The sequence below is a fragment of the Nematostella vectensis genome, chromosome 9 (genome assembly GCF_932526225.1).
Source record: "Nematostella vectensis chromosome 9, jaNemVect1.1, whole genome shotgun sequence".
Lineage (NCBI taxonomy): Eukaryota > Metazoa > Cnidaria > Anthozoa > Actiniaria > Edwardsiidae > Nematostella > Nematostella vectensis.
Genome location: NC_064042.1, coordinates 14,065,792 through 14,083,822, shown reverse-complemented (window position 1 = coordinate 14,083,822; position 18,031 = coordinate 14,065,792). Strand labels below are relative to the sequence as shown.

General features: G+C 40.8%; 2 protein-coding genes across 3 annotated transcripts; one reads left to right on the top strand and one right to left on the bottom strand.

The window, feature by feature from the left end:
* Positions 1-8,416: 8,416 nt before the first annotated feature.
* LOC5506649 (monocarboxylate transporter 10) lies at positions 8,417-14,501 on the top strand. Its single transcript, XM_001627288.3, has 4 exons — positions 8,417-8,753; positions 11,152-11,744; positions 12,041-12,410; positions 12,708-14,501. Exons 1-4 carry the CDS (start codon positions 8,564-8,566, stop codon positions 13,511-13,513), a joined length of 1,959 nt encoding a protein of 652 aa, XP_001627338.3. The 5' UTR covers positions 8,417-8,563; the 3' UTR covers positions 13,514-14,501.
* Positions 12,016-16,775, bottom strand: LOC5506650 (NPC intracellular cholesterol transporter 2). Of its 2 annotated transcripts, XM_032375081.2 has the most exons (3): positions 16,577-16,775; positions 15,993-16,316; positions 12,016-12,439 (listed from the first exon to the last, which is right to left on the bottom strand). In XM_032375081.2, exons 1-2 carry the CDS (start codon positions 16,743-16,745, stop codon positions 16,036-16,038), a joined length of 450 nt encoding a protein of 149 aa, XP_032230972.2. In that variant the 5' UTR covers positions 16,746-16,775; the 3' UTR covers positions 12,016-12,439; positions 15,993-16,035. The 2 variants fall into 2 exon arrangements, with proteins under 2 accessions (XP_032230972.2, XP_001627355.2); XM_001627305.3 differs by lacking the exon at positions 12,016-12,439 and having other exon boundaries at positions 14,832-16,316.
* Between the last annotated feature and the right edge of the window lie 1,256 nt (positions 16,776-18,031).

Here is an 18,031-nt window from a genome sequence, read left to right as displayed (position 1 = left end):
CGCGGAGCTTTATAAAAAAACACTCGAATGCATTAAAAAAACAAGCATATATGAATATACATATATCCCGACGTTACATGACAATAAATTGATAATAATTGATGCAAATTTACAAAATGGTTATCAAATATTATCAGTAATTGATAACAGTTGATACTCAATGCGCTTCGCTCAAATCATTGTCGCCGCGAAGATGAGCCTCTGCTACCCAGGGTACACTTAGGTGGCCAAGTAAAAGCTGCTTTTCCGGGGACGGGTGACAGTGCTGAATAACGCATGCGCATGCGCGTGTTCTGGCAAAAACAAACACAATCGTAGTGTTGAATCGTTCGAGTGAATGATGGTACGAAAGGCTGACTTCAGTCGCTGTTTTGACTAACTGTACAGCATTAGAACAATACTGTACAAAAAGATGACAGATTTGATTGATTATGAGGGGGTCATAAAGAAAATTATAGCCTTAACTTTGGTTTAGTTTTCTTAGCATTCCCCAAAATACCGTTCGCACGGTACTGGAACTAGTCTTGTGTTTATCAGCACCGGCGAAACGACAATTTGAAGGGGTCCTGAAGGGGTAAAACGGGGGCCGGGATTCGCCTTATTTTGGGCCGGGAAAACGGGATCAGGGTTACCGGGAAAACGGGATCAGGGTTACTGGGAACGGGATTTGTCTACCGGGAACGAGAATCAACATGATTCAACGGGAACAGGATTTTTCAAATCTCTTCTTGTTGATGCTGAAAACGTTGTTAATCTATATAATTTTTCGCATTTTAAGAGCTTTTTGATAGCATCAAACTTCAAACCTTGCTGCTCAGCGGACGTCACTTGCTAAGCTCCTAACCCTTCTAAATTTAGGTCCCCCCCCCCCCTTTCTCTCATCTCCCGGCCTCGATAATATACCGTATAGCCAGCCACCGGGATTTTGCGAAAATAATGGCCGGGAGACGGGATTTGGACCCCCTCCTCCCCCTCCCTCCTCCCCCCCCCCTCCCCCCCCCCCCCCCCCCCCTCAGGACCCTGTTGAAAATATGATATTGCCCACTCCCCCCCCCCTTTCAGGATCCTGTTGAAAATATGATATTGCCCAAAAGACAAAGCACAGAGCAGGTGAGAATGGGCATATGAAGGAAAAGTTGTCGTTTTGGGGGTCTGGTACCGAGGAATCTTGTTTCTTTTTAGATACTTTCTCTATAGACTAAATATGGTCACATTCACTGTTTTTCTCTTCTGATTACACGTCATAAAGTTTACGAAGCCCCTGCGATACGACAACTTTTAAAATGACAAGAATCGTGCAGCTTTTCCAAATAAGGAATATATTAGTTTCCTTATATGGAAGTGACCGCGTTTGGCAAAAACGACAAATTTTGGCTGAATTTTCTTGATATGCAAAGGCCTGAGGAGCAATCAGAAATAATAAGACAAGAAATAATTCAGATATGATGCGATATGAGTCGCACTCATGTCACGCATTTCTAACGTTCAAGGATTTTGGGGAAAAATCCAGTAGTGTTTTCCGGTGGGAGGTCTTGCCAATCCGGCGTTCTAGAGTAGCTCGCGCGGCTTATAAAAGAGAACGCTGACCGTACATAGCCAGACACCGAGCAGCCGCTCAAGCGTACCAGAGATACTGCAGCTCTTTTCTACAAAAGGGAACGGGTGAGCTTAGACGCGGCGGTCTCTGGTACGTGAGTCCTCACTGCAGTTGAAGCAAGAGTTGGATTTACTCAAGGTAAAATATCTTATAGTCAATTTATTTGTGAGAGGAACTAGACTTGTTCAGTCTTTGGGTATGAGTCGCGCTGCATGTGTAGAAATCTCATACTGTGAAAGTCGTAATGCTATATGGCCATCGGCGCGGGCAAAGCGCAAACAGATATCGATATTACTTCAATGAGCTTACAGTAAATAGATAAGAATGCCAAATCTTTGATGCATAGTAGCAGACAAGAAAAACAACTTTCCGCTTCGAAATAAAGATGGGATAAAAGGATAAAACAAAGGACCACTTTTGTCTATGCGCGCAGTGGCGTTTTCTCGACAGTGATGTTTTCTCGACAGAGAAGATCCCGGTTTAAATTTTTTGACATTTCATTTAAGTTTTAAGAGCTAACATACAATTTCAATAGTATAACTGCTATGACAAAAAAAATGAATAAAATTATAAGAGAAAACAGAAACACAATTACTATAGTCAACTGAATACCAAGTTTATTTTCGAAACCATGCTTGATTTATTGATTCATTCTCATTCAATTTCTCTTCTCGCTACGTGCATTTCTTTTCCTAAAACAGAAACCCTCTTATACATCTTTTCGCCACATACAAGTGCTTAGGCATTCCCTGCATATTTCCACCGAGTCAAGGTTAGCCAGCTACATTTCTTACTACGCACATGTATCTTCTAGACATACCGCCTTGCGCGACAAAATCCCCATACGCTGTGCTCTCAGTATAAGCTGAAGGATCAATGATAACCACGCAGTGACGCTATCGTCTTAGTTTCTAATCTCGTGAAGAAGAAAATAGTGTGAGGGGGCCAAAAAGAGTAAGGATAAAATAGCGATGGCAAACGAATCCCTGTGGTACGGTGGCGCGCAGACACACAAAAAAAACTTTATGAAGATCTCTTTAAAAATTATTATGAATACGAACTGAGCTAAGAAAACTCGCACACTTAAAATGCCTAGTGGAATAACTTACACAAGAAAGCATAAACTTAATAAATAAATAACAAAATTTGCGCAAATGAATTATAAGCATTTGATCTGTGCAAGCAATTATATCAATGCAATTAAACTGCGACAAAAAAAAACTATACAAAAAATAAGCATCAATTCTGACACTATGCAACGCAACTTTTCAGCTGTCAACTATACAATTTGACCTTGTTATTTCTCCTTTGGAACGTCATGGCCTGATCTCCTTCTTATTTAAGAAGTGGAATGTATCTAATCTTATCCGTTACTGGAATCATACTTTTGAAAAACAGCTCATCTCAGCGGATGGTGTCTCTAACTGATAAGACAGTGATCAACGTGGCAAACAGTAACGCCCGGTTTAGGTAAAGTCCTTACTTTTGCATTTTTGATATTCCTTTGTTCGTAATAATGAGTTATTCGTATTAGGAGGGGTCGCGAGATTTGATTGGAGACATAAGTGACCGAAAACGAAAAGAAACTGCAGTTTCTAATGCAAACGATTAGGGAGGAAGCGAAAATAATGCACTGGTAATCCAACACATGGACGGCCCCCACTATAACTTGTGTTTGATTTTTCTTCTAATGAATCGCTTTTAACATTGTTCCCCACCAGTCGGCGAAGGGTCATCGTTTCCACCTTACGTGAGATCGGCTTAGAATTAAAACTTGGCTCCCGACCTTCGGGTCAATCGGATGAGAGTGTTTGTGAGACAAGCTGTTAGTGGTCTAAGACAGGTTGAACAGATCGCCGAAGAAAGGGGCCAGAATGCCCGCAGCCACGTGTATTTTTTGTCGATTGATTGCGCTCTCTAAAAATCGCAATTTATTTACGATGAAGTGAAGTGATATGGTTGTATTCGAGAATCCATGTGTCGTAGCCCGCAGTGATTCATGGGAAGCGTATAAATGGCCGAATCCTAAGTTTCTAAACCTTCGAATACTCACAGGTAAACTAACAAGAATGCTAAAACTTTCCAAACCGGGATTTCATTTCATTTACGCATATTTGATACATGGATTTATGTTAGTATGAGGTTGATTTGAATACACATATTTTAAAGGCTGTGTATGCCGCCGTCTCTTCTAGTAAAGTCGTTAAAATGCACGCATTTGCATCGCAAAAGCATTCATTGGCAGTAATGATAATGACTTCAGAAGAAGCTATGCTTTTGGCTAATCGCTTTTTGATAATATTCTTCAATGGGCCAAGGAGACAAAAATGCAAAAGAGAATGCACTTATGAGAGAGCACGTCAATGCAAAATAAAAAAGAGCATATGCTACTATGTATGTATTGTTCTAAAAGTGTTTTGCTTCCATTTTTCTTCGGAAGCTGATAGTATGAAACCGCCTGAGAAACGAATACGTTGAGTAAAATAACATTAGGGATGCTCTATACAGGACTGATTAAAGCCAATAATACTAATACTAAATACACTTAGCATTAGAATAAATACTTGGCTGGGGAACACGAGCCGACAACAGGAAAAGCATGCTTTTGCAACCAGCGCTTTCTTTGGTTAACACAAAAACAAACCGCGCCGGTAAAATGCGGTTGGAAGCATTTAGGCGCGCTCGCAAGGGTCTCAGAGCATGCCGGGACAGCACAGCAGGTCCATTCGTCAAGCTGTTGACTGTGTGGTATTCGGGGGGCACGACCTCTCATGATAGGGCTCGATTGATTGAATCAGCGGCTGTGTTTACAGGAAATCCTTGAGAGTCTTGAGAGCCAAGGCTAAGGTCGACATATCCTCAAGACAAACATACATGTCTACGTGTGGCAAGCGTGCGTATCGATATCTGGGGTAAAGTAAGAGGGAAAGAAGTCATCAGGGGTCACAACTGAATTTGGTTTTGAGCTTGAGAGCGTCGCTATATTGTAGGCGCGGTCCAAGGATTATTTTGTTATTCGACAAAGCAGCAAACATCAAAAATAACATTTTTGGCTTTTCATCCAGCAAAGCCAGAACCACTCTGACATTAAGACTAGTGTTATACTACCATGACAAACCTGTCATGTCCTCAATCAGGACCAACACGATTCCGGGTTGACAAGAATGTAGAATCTCTTTTCTTCGAAAACTTTCGCTTTAATATTTATCCCGACCTCGCCAAACTTTGTGTTTGTTTGTATCTTGCTTTGAAGAGAAACTAAGCACAATGCAACAGATACTGATCTTAAAAACAAAATCTTTAAAAAATATAAGGTGACAGGTCACTGGTTCACTGTAAGGTCCACACAGCGATAACAACCCTTTAAAACCAAAATAATATGCCGGCATCCGAAAACTTGAAATAAATATTTGCCTTGAGTAAATAGTATCGTGTACTTTGACCGGTTGTTTACATTTTCCTTTGATAAGCGAAAGGTGAACTAAAGTGAAAGCCAAAAATGTTTGTCAAAAACACTTGAAAAGTGAAGAGGGGTTACCCTTGTGGTTCAATTTTAAACAGGGAAAGATAAAGGTAATCCTTTTGTTTATAACTTTCGAACAAAATTTCCAATATTCAGTAAAATCAGCACTGTTTAATTTTCTCAAGAAAAAAGTTGGTCCGTGGAGTCCAGTAGGAAAAGGTCCGGCCCTCGCTTCCCCCACGCCAAGACCGGCGCGTCTGTAACCAACTTGCAAAGACACCCTCTGTATAACGGATCTATTAATAGAACCTCTGTAATACATAAATCCTTATAAAGACTGCCTGTAACGCGACTTCGATGTCGCGTTACATAATATGATGTGGCGTTATATCTGCAAGTAACTGGTAAATTGATCGACTTTGCTTCGTATACCTTAATTCACGTGTTCCCGTTAGCCTTCGCAGCGGCTCAAGGGAAGGAGAGGGGCGGCCGGCCGCTCGCTTTGTCTTCTCTCGCCCCCTCTTCCCAGATCCTCTCCCTTGAGCCGCTACGCAGTCTAGTGTTTAGTGTGCAAACGGACTGAGTTGTGTGTGACTGCGGTATATTATCATATAAACAGCAGGAATCAGTAGGGTTTTTTTTTTTTATAAAGATCTTCGCCTCTGTTAGCAGCAGGTGACTAGCTAAACCAATGGAAACCCAATTCCGGCTCTCGCCCCAGGCGTATCCGATACCCAAGCGAAGTCGCACCTTGACTCATTCAAGTAGTACACGAATGCGCGAGCCGTAGAAACTAGAACGCTCGAAGATAGAACAAGTTTAATCCAACATCTCTACATGTCTTGAATGCGTAAACATTTACAAAAAAAAAAAAGGGGGTTTAAAGGCAGTCTGGCGCAGCGTGTAATACTAGGATCCCACAGACAATTGGTATCCTGTATTATATCTTCTTATGTATTTGTAGTAAAATATAACATATCCACAGTCCATTTGCGTTGAGTTAGGGCAAACAGTAGAGTATTGTCCCACGTCGGACAGGATCTTTATTACAGCTGTTTAAGAGTTCCGCCCGCGGCTGTGCCGCCGCGATAATCGTCCACAAGGAACTGCCGACCATTTGATATCTCTGGGAGAACGTTTAACACACATTTTTATTATCTGTTCGATATCTTATTCCCAGTAAATTCCTTGCTCGCTTATTTTCTCAAGAATGTCGCTGTGCTTTAGCCAAGGTCTAGTCCTTGTCTATATTTTATGTTTTTATAAAGATTTTGGCTTGCTGGAGCTTGTAAAAGTTATAGAATTCCCACTAAGAAATTACTAAATTGACAACTAACGCAGGTGAAAGTGATAGAATTCCCACTTAGAAATTACGAAACAGTGACAGCGTGAAGTAGAAAGAGGCCCAGACGAATCCGATTATCATAAAAGCGGTCTGTGGCTTATTTAGCATGACTCAGCACCATGAACGAAGAAAACCAGGAATAGAATGTTACATCCAAGTGCTCGCAATTTTAGGACGATTTTCCGTATTCTCATATCTCATATCAAAGCTCGCATCTGGGACAAAATTCAGGGCCCTTGCATGCGATCGGCGGCAAGACAGAGGTAGTCTATCACCGCACCCCAGGCCTACTGTCCCTTCTTTGGTGAAACCCTGTCAAGCCCTACTCAATCACCGTCTCACGTGTGCACTACCCGAAGAAAATACCTCTCTCGGGGCTTGAATTCGATTCGTTCTTTGATTTGGATTTCACCAAGCTCTGGATTTTCGGAGACCCTAGCGTCGTACATTCCGACCGCTCTCAAGGCCCGGCCTTATGAAGCGCTCTCGAGCAAAACTAGTACTTACTAGTTTCTTACAAAACCATATGGCTTTTGAAAGAATATAATACAATTTCTAGGAGCACTATTCTGCAAAGTTTAGATATCGCCAAGACAGGAGCGAGCGGTGACAATGAGTTTATTCCCGCTGTTTTCCGTCCACAAACACGGTTCCTACCTCACCCGCCCCCGCGAGATACTTGCGGGACGTCACTCGAAGTTCATCATCAGCCTAAAAAATAAACAGAGAACTTCCGAGTTACCTCAAACTGGGTAGAGGAAACACTAGCGTCGAGTGGGATATTATTATATCTGGATCCATGTATGTTTTCTTTACCAATTGGTTTCAATATAATATTTTCGTTAATCAAAGAGTTGAAGTTTGGCTATGTCAAGGGACCGACCATTTCATATCTGAGGTAACAGATATTTGTCCTGCTCGATTTTTCGCGGCCTGTCGGTTTGCTCGATTCCGGGGGCCCGTGATTGGATTGCCCTGGGAAACTCACCTCGGGAAACTCTTGCCGAAAATATTAAGGACGGTATACGGCAAAATTCTAAAACGCGGAATGGAAAATAATTTTTGTTCGCTACTTTTGATCGCAAATCGGAGATTGCAAAAAGCACAGGAAAAAATTAACAAATAAAAGGTTTGGTACTCGCCAGTAAGTGTTTAGCATATACCAACCAGCGCTTATTCGTTCCAAAAATAAAGATAAGTTTTTGAATAGATGTTAGCTTCAAGACAAAGAACAAAAGAATTTATTCATTCCGGTCATCTGGACAAGAAAAGTGATAAGTTAGCGATAATTTATAGAATAGAAAGGCTCCCTTAAAATCATCATTAAGAAATTATGTCATTTTTTTCTATAATAATCTGGACTGTTGAAGAAAATAAAAACATTTGCTTAAAAATGAGCTCGAGTTATGAAAATAATTTAATTTTGATTTCAAAGACTGGAATAATAATACGGCCAGAAAATGATGGTAATGTTTTTGAAGCTTCCACAAAATCGATTCTCGTTTTGGTTGATAACATGGACCGTTCATAAAAGCACTTTGAATACTTTTAGTTTAGAGACCTAAGTCAATAATGGAATAGGCAGAATCGACTAAGAAATACGAGAATTTTTTGCGTAGCTAGGGAGAAATGTGACGCCGTTTCCGGTTCTGTTTAATAATAGGCTTTGCAACAAGGCCAAGGGGAATGTTTGACAGAGGAATAAAAGCGATATGAAAAACAATTTTAAATTTTCGTGACCATAATGAAAGCTGTTTTCGATATTTTTGTTCCAAAATGCAAATTCCCCACGTCACATGAGTTTCACACCTTCAGCAATATCTCTCCTTTGTCATCCACTCGAACCACCTCATAAAAGCAGTACAGAGAAAACGCGTGTCAATCAGGACCAATAAGTGTGGTGTAAACAGGCTCTGGCAGCCAATCAGCGCGGCGGATCGGCGCTCAGTGACGTCACGCGCCCGTAACAAATAATCCTGACAGTTCTCCGATCGCTGTTTGATTCTCGCTTGCAGGTTGTGCTATACACTGCTGAGAGGTCCCGAGAACAAGCGACGAAAAAACATCTCAAATCGCTAGAATTTCAGCGCCCCAGAGCGCGCGCCAAGCACCCAACACCGGTGCAAGAAGCTGGTCTGGAAAGAACCGCTAACACGAAATGCGCTGCTGCAAGAAGAGTTTGGACGAAAAGCCGGAGCCTCTGGTGGATTACCCTGACGGCGGATGGGGATGGCTCGTTTGCCTCGCCGCGTTTATCACACAATTTATTGTGCTAGGAACTATGAACAATTTCGGAGTAATTTATGTGGAACTCTTGCAAGAATTCAAGGTCGGGAAAGCTGAAGCAGGTACGAGTCTTCCTTCTTAATTGTTTAGTAATCAATTTTCTAGGGATGAAAAACAACATGCAAATGAGACTGGTTGTTTTGTCATTTCGGTTTTGTAATGAACGCATTGTACAGGTTTTAATTTACGTGCGCTCGACTAAAATATACCCCAATAATCGTTTGGGGGGTATTGCTACATGAATATTCCGGAACGCACACAGCGTTAGCTTTGATAAAGCGATTATAAACCTTGCGACAAAATGCTGAGTTCGCGTGACTTCAACATTTAAATACGGAGTTACCTTAACTGACGGGCCGAGAATAAGGCATACGTATGCTAGCTTATATAATTCCGATTTTGAATTTATGTTATAAGCGAAAAGATAATCAGAGGTATAGAGGGCACTTTTGTGACTGGACTTTAGATCTTTCCGATCAGTAGGTATTATTTCCATGTGCTATAATTACTTCGATTTTTAAACAGCTGATCATAATATTCTCAGCGAATAAATTTTTTCACGTTTTTGAAGTTTTAAAACTTAATTTTATGAGGGTCGCGGATAATTTCTTGACAAGATTTTCTTGAGAGATTCGAATCACGTGCAAGTTCGAGCAAATGTCAAGGTATAATTTCCTGTCAAACCGGTTTTGCACCAATAGGAAGCAGTTTCATTTTGATTGACACAGCGGTTATAGGCTTTACCCTGCGAGCGGTCTAAAAATATAAAATCGCCCCTAGAGAAGTTTGAACACCCAACCGCCCAGATCTTGAAAGTAAAAATTAAAACTTTGAAGATGTCTTTCTGACATTTGAACATACAAACAAAAGAGTACTTGGGCTTGTATTTTAACAATGGGTAAGATTAATGCTTCATCTCATTTAAAAGTCAGATAAACAAGATTTAAAGCCAGGGAATAAGCTTTGTTTAAACTTGTGGTCAAACTTTGATTACAAGCTAACAGATTCACAACTTGCGTGGACGCTGGCACGATTCGTGATGTTTCTACCTATCCTGTCGAAGCAAAAACCTAGAACTGACAGTTTTTGACCGCTTGGGTTCTTTATCAGCTGTTTGACAGCACAACATTGACAAACAATATTAGAAGCGCATAAAACAAAACCTCAAGGGAGCCAGAACATAATGACCTTCAAAGTTGCACAGTTTTTATTGCATAACGAAAATAATCGCTCTATCGTCAATCAACTCGACATCCTTCAATATGGGTCCTCTATAATTCGTTCTTATCGCTGGTTTTAATTTAAGACTAGTTTCCTTATTTCAGTATTTTTTTTACCCCTTAACACAAAATCCACATAGAATCAAATTGACGAAATTGTTTTGTTTTTTTCAATCAAGACAAAATGTTTGAAATATAACTCTATATGTATTTCACAATTTTTCTTGAAAATCCGGATTTGCATTAGGCTGATGACGCGAGGCAAGCCCAAACACACCTCCTGCTAAAGGTCAAATAAAAATCCACCAAGTGTAAAAAATATTCACTGTCTTTTCTTATGGAAAACACTCTTTCTGTTATAGTACCTAATCATGTGATTTATTTAGAGTGTGGGAGGAAACAACAAAATAATTAGCGCACGCGCTCATCCATGCCTAATCTAACGCGAGCAAACGATTACGTTTGATTTTGGAAAATAAAAAGCCTGGAATTTGTCGATTATTTACCCAGTAGAAGTCTCTAGCGCGAGGGACTGATTGACCTGTCTTTTGCGCTGTAAAAAAGGGATTTTGGCTCTCTCACGAAAGCGCTAGAATAAAAGGCCTTTATTGTTGGGTTAGCGCGTGACACGGGCAGTGAGCTGGGGGGGGGGGGGGGGGGGGGCTACTCAGCAGAACGTGCCTCACTCAGCGTGTTAAAGAAAGTTCTAGCTCCCATGCCACGCAATAAGGAAAATGTCAGAGCCCCCTCAAGCCGACTTTCAATTGTGTTTTTTTTAGAATGAGTGTACATAATGTTTATCGACTTGAATAGATCAGTAAAAGCTTATTTGATTTGTTCTCTATGCAGCATGGGTAGGTTGTGTCGCACTGTTATGACATTAATCAAATACTCTTCATCTTACCTTTTGATTTGTTGTCTATGCAGCATGGGTAGGCTGTGTCGCACTGTTATGCCATTTATCTAATACTCTTCATCTTACCTTTTGATTTGTTGTCTATGCAGCATGGGTAGGCTGTGTCGCACTGTTATGACATTTATCTAATACTCTTCATCTTACCTTTTGATTTGTTCTCTGTGCAGCATGGGTAGGCTGTGTCGCACTGTTATGACATTAATCTAATACTCTTCATCTTACCTTTTGATCTGTTCTCTATGCAGCATGGGTAGGTTGTGTCGCACTGTTATGCCATTAATCTAATACTCTTCATCTTACCTTTTTGATTTGTTCTCTGTGCAGCATGGGTAGGTTCTATCACCTACGGCATGATGTTCCTCCTTGGGCCTCTTGGTACCACCCTGTGCAAAAAGATCGGCTGCCGCCTGACAACTGTCGTAGGATGCATTATCGCGGCAGGAGGGTGTCTGCTAGGTTCAGTTTCACCCAACATCTATATCATGGACTTGACCTATGGACTCATGTTTGGAGTAGGAGCTAGCATGTGTTACTTCCCATCCGTCATCATCCTGGGCACCTACTTCAACAAGCGCCTCTCCCTGGCAAATGGCCTGACATCAGCTGGTAGTGGTGTAGGGTCCCTGGCCATGGGACCTATTCTACAGAAAATCATAGAAGCTGTTGGGATGCGAAACACGATGAGGATCTCAGCCGCTATGATTTCTAGTATTGTCCTTGTCTCTGCCATCTACAGACCAATAAACACGCCATTCCTGAATGCAGCCAAGTATGAGACGAAGCACCAAGAAGCTAACAAGAAGAAGGGCTGCTTGAAATTCTTAGACTTCAGTCTGTTCAAAAACAAGGCTTACCTTTTGTGGGCTGCTTCTCTGTCATTGTGGATGTTGGGCTACTTTGTCCCATTTGTCCATCTGGTAAGTGTTAGCAAAATAATAATAAATGTTTGTTCATTGAAACAAAGGCACAGATTGTGATACCTGTTTGAAGCCTTGGGAAGCTTCAATTGACTAACAAGTCTAATTATGCTGGCTTACAATAGAAAGCAATGATATTCTTTAGTTTGTCAGACTCAACACTTATATGGACTAAGTGGCTTCTAATATATTGTTTGCATGCCATGTACGCATTTATCCATTTATTATATTATTTGTAAATGTGTTCAAAGTTGTACAAGCTACACAGAACTAAGTTTTTTATCTTTTATTTCTAGATAAGTCTGGCCACAATCCAAGGCATTGACATTTACATGGCAACCCTACTGATCGGCATAATGTCAGTGGGATCAACAATTGGACGTCTAATATTTGGCAAGATTGCTGACCACCCCAAAGTCAACCGCCTATACCTCTACCAGTTTTCATTCCTCATGATTGGCATCAGCAACACCATCTGCCCTGCCTTCTCAACATATGCTGGCCTGGCGTTCTATGCCGCTTTCTTTGGATTCTTTGAAGGCTGTTATGTGCTTCTGGCTCCTGTACTAACTGGAGATATTGTGGGTCGAAATAACATGGCAACTGGTGTTGGAGTTCTGTTTGCAATTAAGTCTGTGCCACTTACTCTTGGGCCTCCCATTGCAGGTAAGCACTCAGGTCTCTCTTGCCACCTTCTGACAATATGATTTCAGTATTAAAGCAGTGTTTTTAACTTACTTTTGTAAAGACCACCTCCCCAATTTTTAGTGATGGCAAGACTGATAATTGGAGTAACAACGTTGGGACTCTAATATACAATGTTATAGTTAGCAGATGATGTATCATTAGTGTACCATAAGAAAAAAGCTTCAATGTCATCATTATTTCGTATTGATACCTACTATTTAAATTCTTCGATATAGATACCACATTTAATTTTATGCTGTGTTTTTATCATTCCAGGTTTTATCTATGACATGTCCAAGTCTTATGAGCTGGCCTTTTATGTAGCTGGAGCAGTGCCTGTGATTGCAGCATGCATGATGTTCGGCATCCCATTCCTGATGCCTCCCCAAGAAGATGATGAGATGCACAAGCACTGTGGCAAGTTTGAGGTGATTCTAGATGAAGAACATGACTTTGAAAAACCACTGAAAGAAGACAACAGCTCTGGGTACCAATCAGAAAACCAGATTCCTCAGTTATTCATTGAGCCACCGACACCCACACTTCCTTTGGAGTCATCTTGTCCCCCAACACCTCTTCTTCCGCCTCAAGTTCATCGCAGTTCGCAGAGCGTGGTCATGCAGTCACCATTACTGAAACGTGTTCTTACTCAGGATCTGCCACCCAGGCCAAATTCTGAGCACTTCCATGACATAAATCTACTTGAAAATAGACTCAGCTTCAATGCCTCACAACAAAGCATCAACAGTGTTTTGAGCAGAAATGCATTCCTGAGTACAACAAGTCTTAGTAATCCATTACCGCCCATACGTGAGACTTGCTTGCTTGATGATAACATTGATGATCATGTAACTGTAAGGAGAAGCAGAGTGTTGGAACTCAAAAGAGAGCTTAGTCCCTCTGTTTTCTCCCTTGTCCGTCGTCATCTTGACTTGGGGGTACCCAAGCAGATCTCTGCATCCAAATATGGTGGTAGCATTGGGTGTATTTCTGTTTCAAGTGGTGCTATGCCTGCATCATATGCCAATGACCAAGATGATAATTCATCATCTGGTGCAGTTGGGAAGATGACGACAGTTTGAGTTAAGCGAAGACCCCTGTGGGAAGCATAAAGTTCTGGCCACAGCAAGTGCTATTGTCCTTGTTGAACATGTTTGCATCAAGATTCATTAGGTCTTTTTGCAAATACATTGTAGTAACACCTCTCACTGCAAGATATTGCTAGATGAGAAGGCAACACTAATGAACAAGTTCTGTTAAGAAACCTAAATAAGTGTGATAGAAAACACACTTGAATACTTTTGTAGTTATGCAGTGTTATATGTGTTAGTGTTTTAAGTTACTACTGTAGTTGGAGAAAAGTCTTACATAGGAATCAATGTTCTATTTCATGAGCACAATTTAAATCTGCAGCATTACTAATCTTCGTACAATTTTCTTACAGAAATAGAGGCCTATATTTTTACTCTTGAAAGAATATTTTCTATAACAGCATGTGCAGTATGAGCTTAAACTTATCACTGGTATTTTTAAACAGGATTTTTACTCTTCAGAGGCTCTCCTTTTGATTCCATATAAAAGAGATATATTTGTATAACGACATTTGTGTGCCTTGGTATTGTGTTTTGTTTAAATTTGTAATTCCAGGTTTTGCTGTTAATGTTAATGTTTTCAGTGTTTAGGTTTAATAATTTCTTAACATCATGCAAAGGAGTAAACAAAAACTTATAAAAAGGATATAAGTTACAAAAGCAAACATACAAAAACACATTGTATGCACCAAAGCCATGTATGGCTGTTTACTTTATTTTCATTTTTAAAAAAATAAGTAACATCAGTTTGGATGCTAAGACTTGCAAAACATGCTTCTCTTTTTATTATTGTATACGTCATATTTTTTTAAAGTCTTTGCAAACTGATGTTATTTATTACAGGTTTTCACCTGCATTCATTCAAATTCATTTTCGAATTCATTAACCTTGTAGAATTCTAGCTTGTTCTAGAGCTAGCATACAAATACTGGGACAAATAATTTGAGGGTTTAACGCAATAAATTAAAATCTTCTGAAATTTGTCTCCTTTGTTCTGTGAATACGCTGGGAGCCTGGGGTGCAAAGCTAGGTGTGGAAGAAAGGAATGCTTTGGCTTTTGTTGAAGAAAACCCAGGAAATTTGGCCATGAAAAAGAGCTGGTTTTATGGGTGATGGAGGTGGTGGGGGGGCAGCAAATGTGGGTTGTGTGAAATAAAGCTGAACTGTCGCTCTCTTGGCCAACTACTAGATCTACCCATCGGCTATTCTACATTCCCCATTTTCTACCATTTCTGTTAAAGGGAAGGAAAGCATAATTTTATGTGTTAAACTGTAACCAGTACAATGGACATAAAGCCAAACAGAGATCTACCAATCATTCATGTTTTATTGTTTGAAATCTCTGGCACATAGCTAGTGCTGCATTCACCCCCCCCCCCCCCCCCCCTTTTAACCACCAGTAAGCCCGTTTTTTTTTTTTCACTGAAGAGTCTCCAAATCGGAGAGTTTTTGCATATAGGCTTCATATCTATGCTTTGCATCCACACATAGAAAATCATGGCTAAGGGCAGGGGAAAGGAAAGGCCTATTTTCTCCCGAATTCTCCGTTTTTTTTTACGAAATCTCCGGTTTTGTTATAATCGAACTGTTCATTTTTTAGGTGATCTCCAATAAAAGAAATGGTTTGTTAAGGCAACAGTTTTAACAATTTTGGGGTTATAAGTTTTTACTAGCTTAAAATTATAATGTCCGGTTAGAATTGTTTCTTTATACATAACTTACTTTTATAAAGTTGCTAAGTACTTTTTTAAAGATTATATGCCCCCTATGGACCTGTATACAGAGGGTTTGCCCGCACTTACAGTTTTTTTCCTTCGAACTTGTCAGTTTCGTAAGTTATGGCCTTCAAAGCAACACCGCCATAATAACTTATGGGGATCCAAGAGACTCCTGGGTGATTTTGAGTATGGCGTCTACCCAGAAGCCCTTGGGGACAGGGTCGTTTGAATCCGTGTACTTTTTGATACGTTTAGGCCTTCCGTCCACACAAGCACGGAGGTCGGATCCAGCGAATCCGGATACATTTGAAAACGCCGTTGAAGTGAATCAAAATGAATCCGTATACTTTGGTCCGTAGTGTGGACGGTCGAATCCGTATCAAAATGAAAACGGGCGTCATATCGCAGGCGCGCGCTGCTTTGAGCATGCGCATATCATGAAAATGACGTCACGCTGTACCTATCATCGTTCGTTTGAATCCGTATTAGTGTGGACGGCTGGATCCAGGCGAAACTTCCTGCGAAAACGATTATGTGGACGCGAATCAAGTGATGTGTTTTCAGCGATACGAATCCGGATACTTTTGAATCCCAGTTAGTGTGGACGACCCCTTACCTTATGGCGAGTCGATCCCCATAAACCGATAATTTTTTTTTTTCGTTTGTATAACAACATGCACCTGGCGAATGTTACCCTCCCCTCCCCCTTACAAGACCTATGATATTTCTGATCAGATTAATTAGATATTCACCCTATTATGTGCAGTCTCTAGCCACTATCACATTATACTTCAACTACTCCAGAGTCATGGGGATCTTGCCGCAGATCACGACGTCAGAATCTTGATCCTTCAGCTCCGCCTTCAGTGTCAGGTGCCCTGTTGGGAATGTTTGATCGATGTAATGCTCGAAGACGAGCTCGACTTGCTTCCCGGACTTCAGAGGGCAGGTCAGACCATAACCCTTACATCCGTCCGAGTTAGGGAGGGGCAATGGGACGGGAATGAGACCGAAGATCGCGTAGGCCAACACCTTGGAGCTCGTGACGACCTCGTGTGGGATAAACGTGATGACACCTTGAGTTTGACAGGTTAATAGTTAACATTAAACAGATAAACAAATTCTAGTGTTGCTGGAGATATGACACTTTATTGGTTTTATTATCTACAATAAATATTGGGTACTTTCATTTACGAATCCCATATCGAAAAATTCTGGTTCCCCTAATGACCTCGCGAAGACGTGAGTTTGAGTGACCTTTATCCCTAGTAAAGACTTATGTACCCAAAGCATTTGCACCTCTCTTGATCACAAACCCTAGTAAAGACTTATGTACCTGAAGCATTTGCTCCTCTCTTGATCACACACGGGTCTGAAGAGCAAGGGGTCAAATCCACCGAAATTAGCTTCCCTTTCTCGGAGCCACAGTCCTGGAACTTCACCTTCTTGGCTCTAGCTTCGCAGAGCAGAAAGAGTAAAATGGCTGCGCCGCAGAGGAACTTCATTTTGTTGCAGGGATGGAGAAGCGGAAATTGGTTCAAGATCACATGAGACTCACGCTGGGGAAGTTGTCATGACAGCACAGGGAAATGGTGGAAAAGTTCTGATTGAGAATAGGTGAGCATTAATCTTGGTGCTGATAAAGTTAAAACGTGGGCCGTTTACAAAAAAAAATGAATAAACGTTTATAAATGTGCGCGTGCGTTGGAAAATATGTGTTGTAACAATACATTTTAAAATGCACTATTAACTACATAATATTTCCACTAGAGGCAGATCAGAAAGAAAAAGTAACTCTGACAAGGAAGCTGAGCAGAAAAAGCTCAGCTGTTGAGCTGTTTTTGTATAAAATTTGTTTTTTTAGACAACTAAAGGTACGTCCTTTCAACTATTATTGGGCCAAGATAAATGCGCGGTGTTCGCTTATAAACATGTGGGTGCGTTAGTGCATTCATAAAGATGTGAGATCGCTTAACAATACTAGTGAATATAAAGATGCAATCGTGCTAATAAAGATATGAAGTTATAATGAAATGAGTGCGCTTATAAAGATGTGGGTGCGCTTATAAAGATGCGGGTGCGCTTGTAAGAATGCGGGTGCGCTGTAAGAATGAGTGCGCTTATAAAGATGCGGTTGCGCTTATAAAGATACGCCTGCGTTTAGAAAGATGAAGGTGCGCTAAAGCTAGTGCGCTTATAAAGATGTGGGTGCGCTTATAAAGATACGGGTGCGCTTATCAAGATGTGGTTGCGCGTATAAAGATGTAGGTTGCGTATAAAGATGCGGTTGTGCTTATAAAGATGCGATTGTGCTTACGCTAGTGCGCTTATAAAGATGCGGATGCGCTTATGAAGATACGCGTGCGTTTATAAAGATTTAGTTTTTAAAGATATGGGTGCGCTTATAAAGATGCGGATGCGCTTATAAAGATGCGGTTGTTCTTACGCTAGTGCGCTTATAAAGATGCGGATGCGCTTTGCTAGTGAGTTTATAAAGATACAGGTGCTTTTACGCTATTGAGTTTTTAAAGATGCGGGTGCGTTTATAAAGATGCGAGTGCGCTTATAAAGATACTGTTACGCTTAGAAAGATGCGCAAGCGCTTACGCTAGTGAGTTTATAAAGATGGGGGTGAGCTTATGAAGATGCGGATGCTATTAAATTTTTAAAGATGCGGGTGTGCTTGCAAACATGCGGGTGCGCTTATAAAGATACGCGTGCGCTTATAAAGATACGGATGCGCTTAGAAAGATGCGGGTTCGCTTTAAAAAGATACGGGTGTGTTTATAAA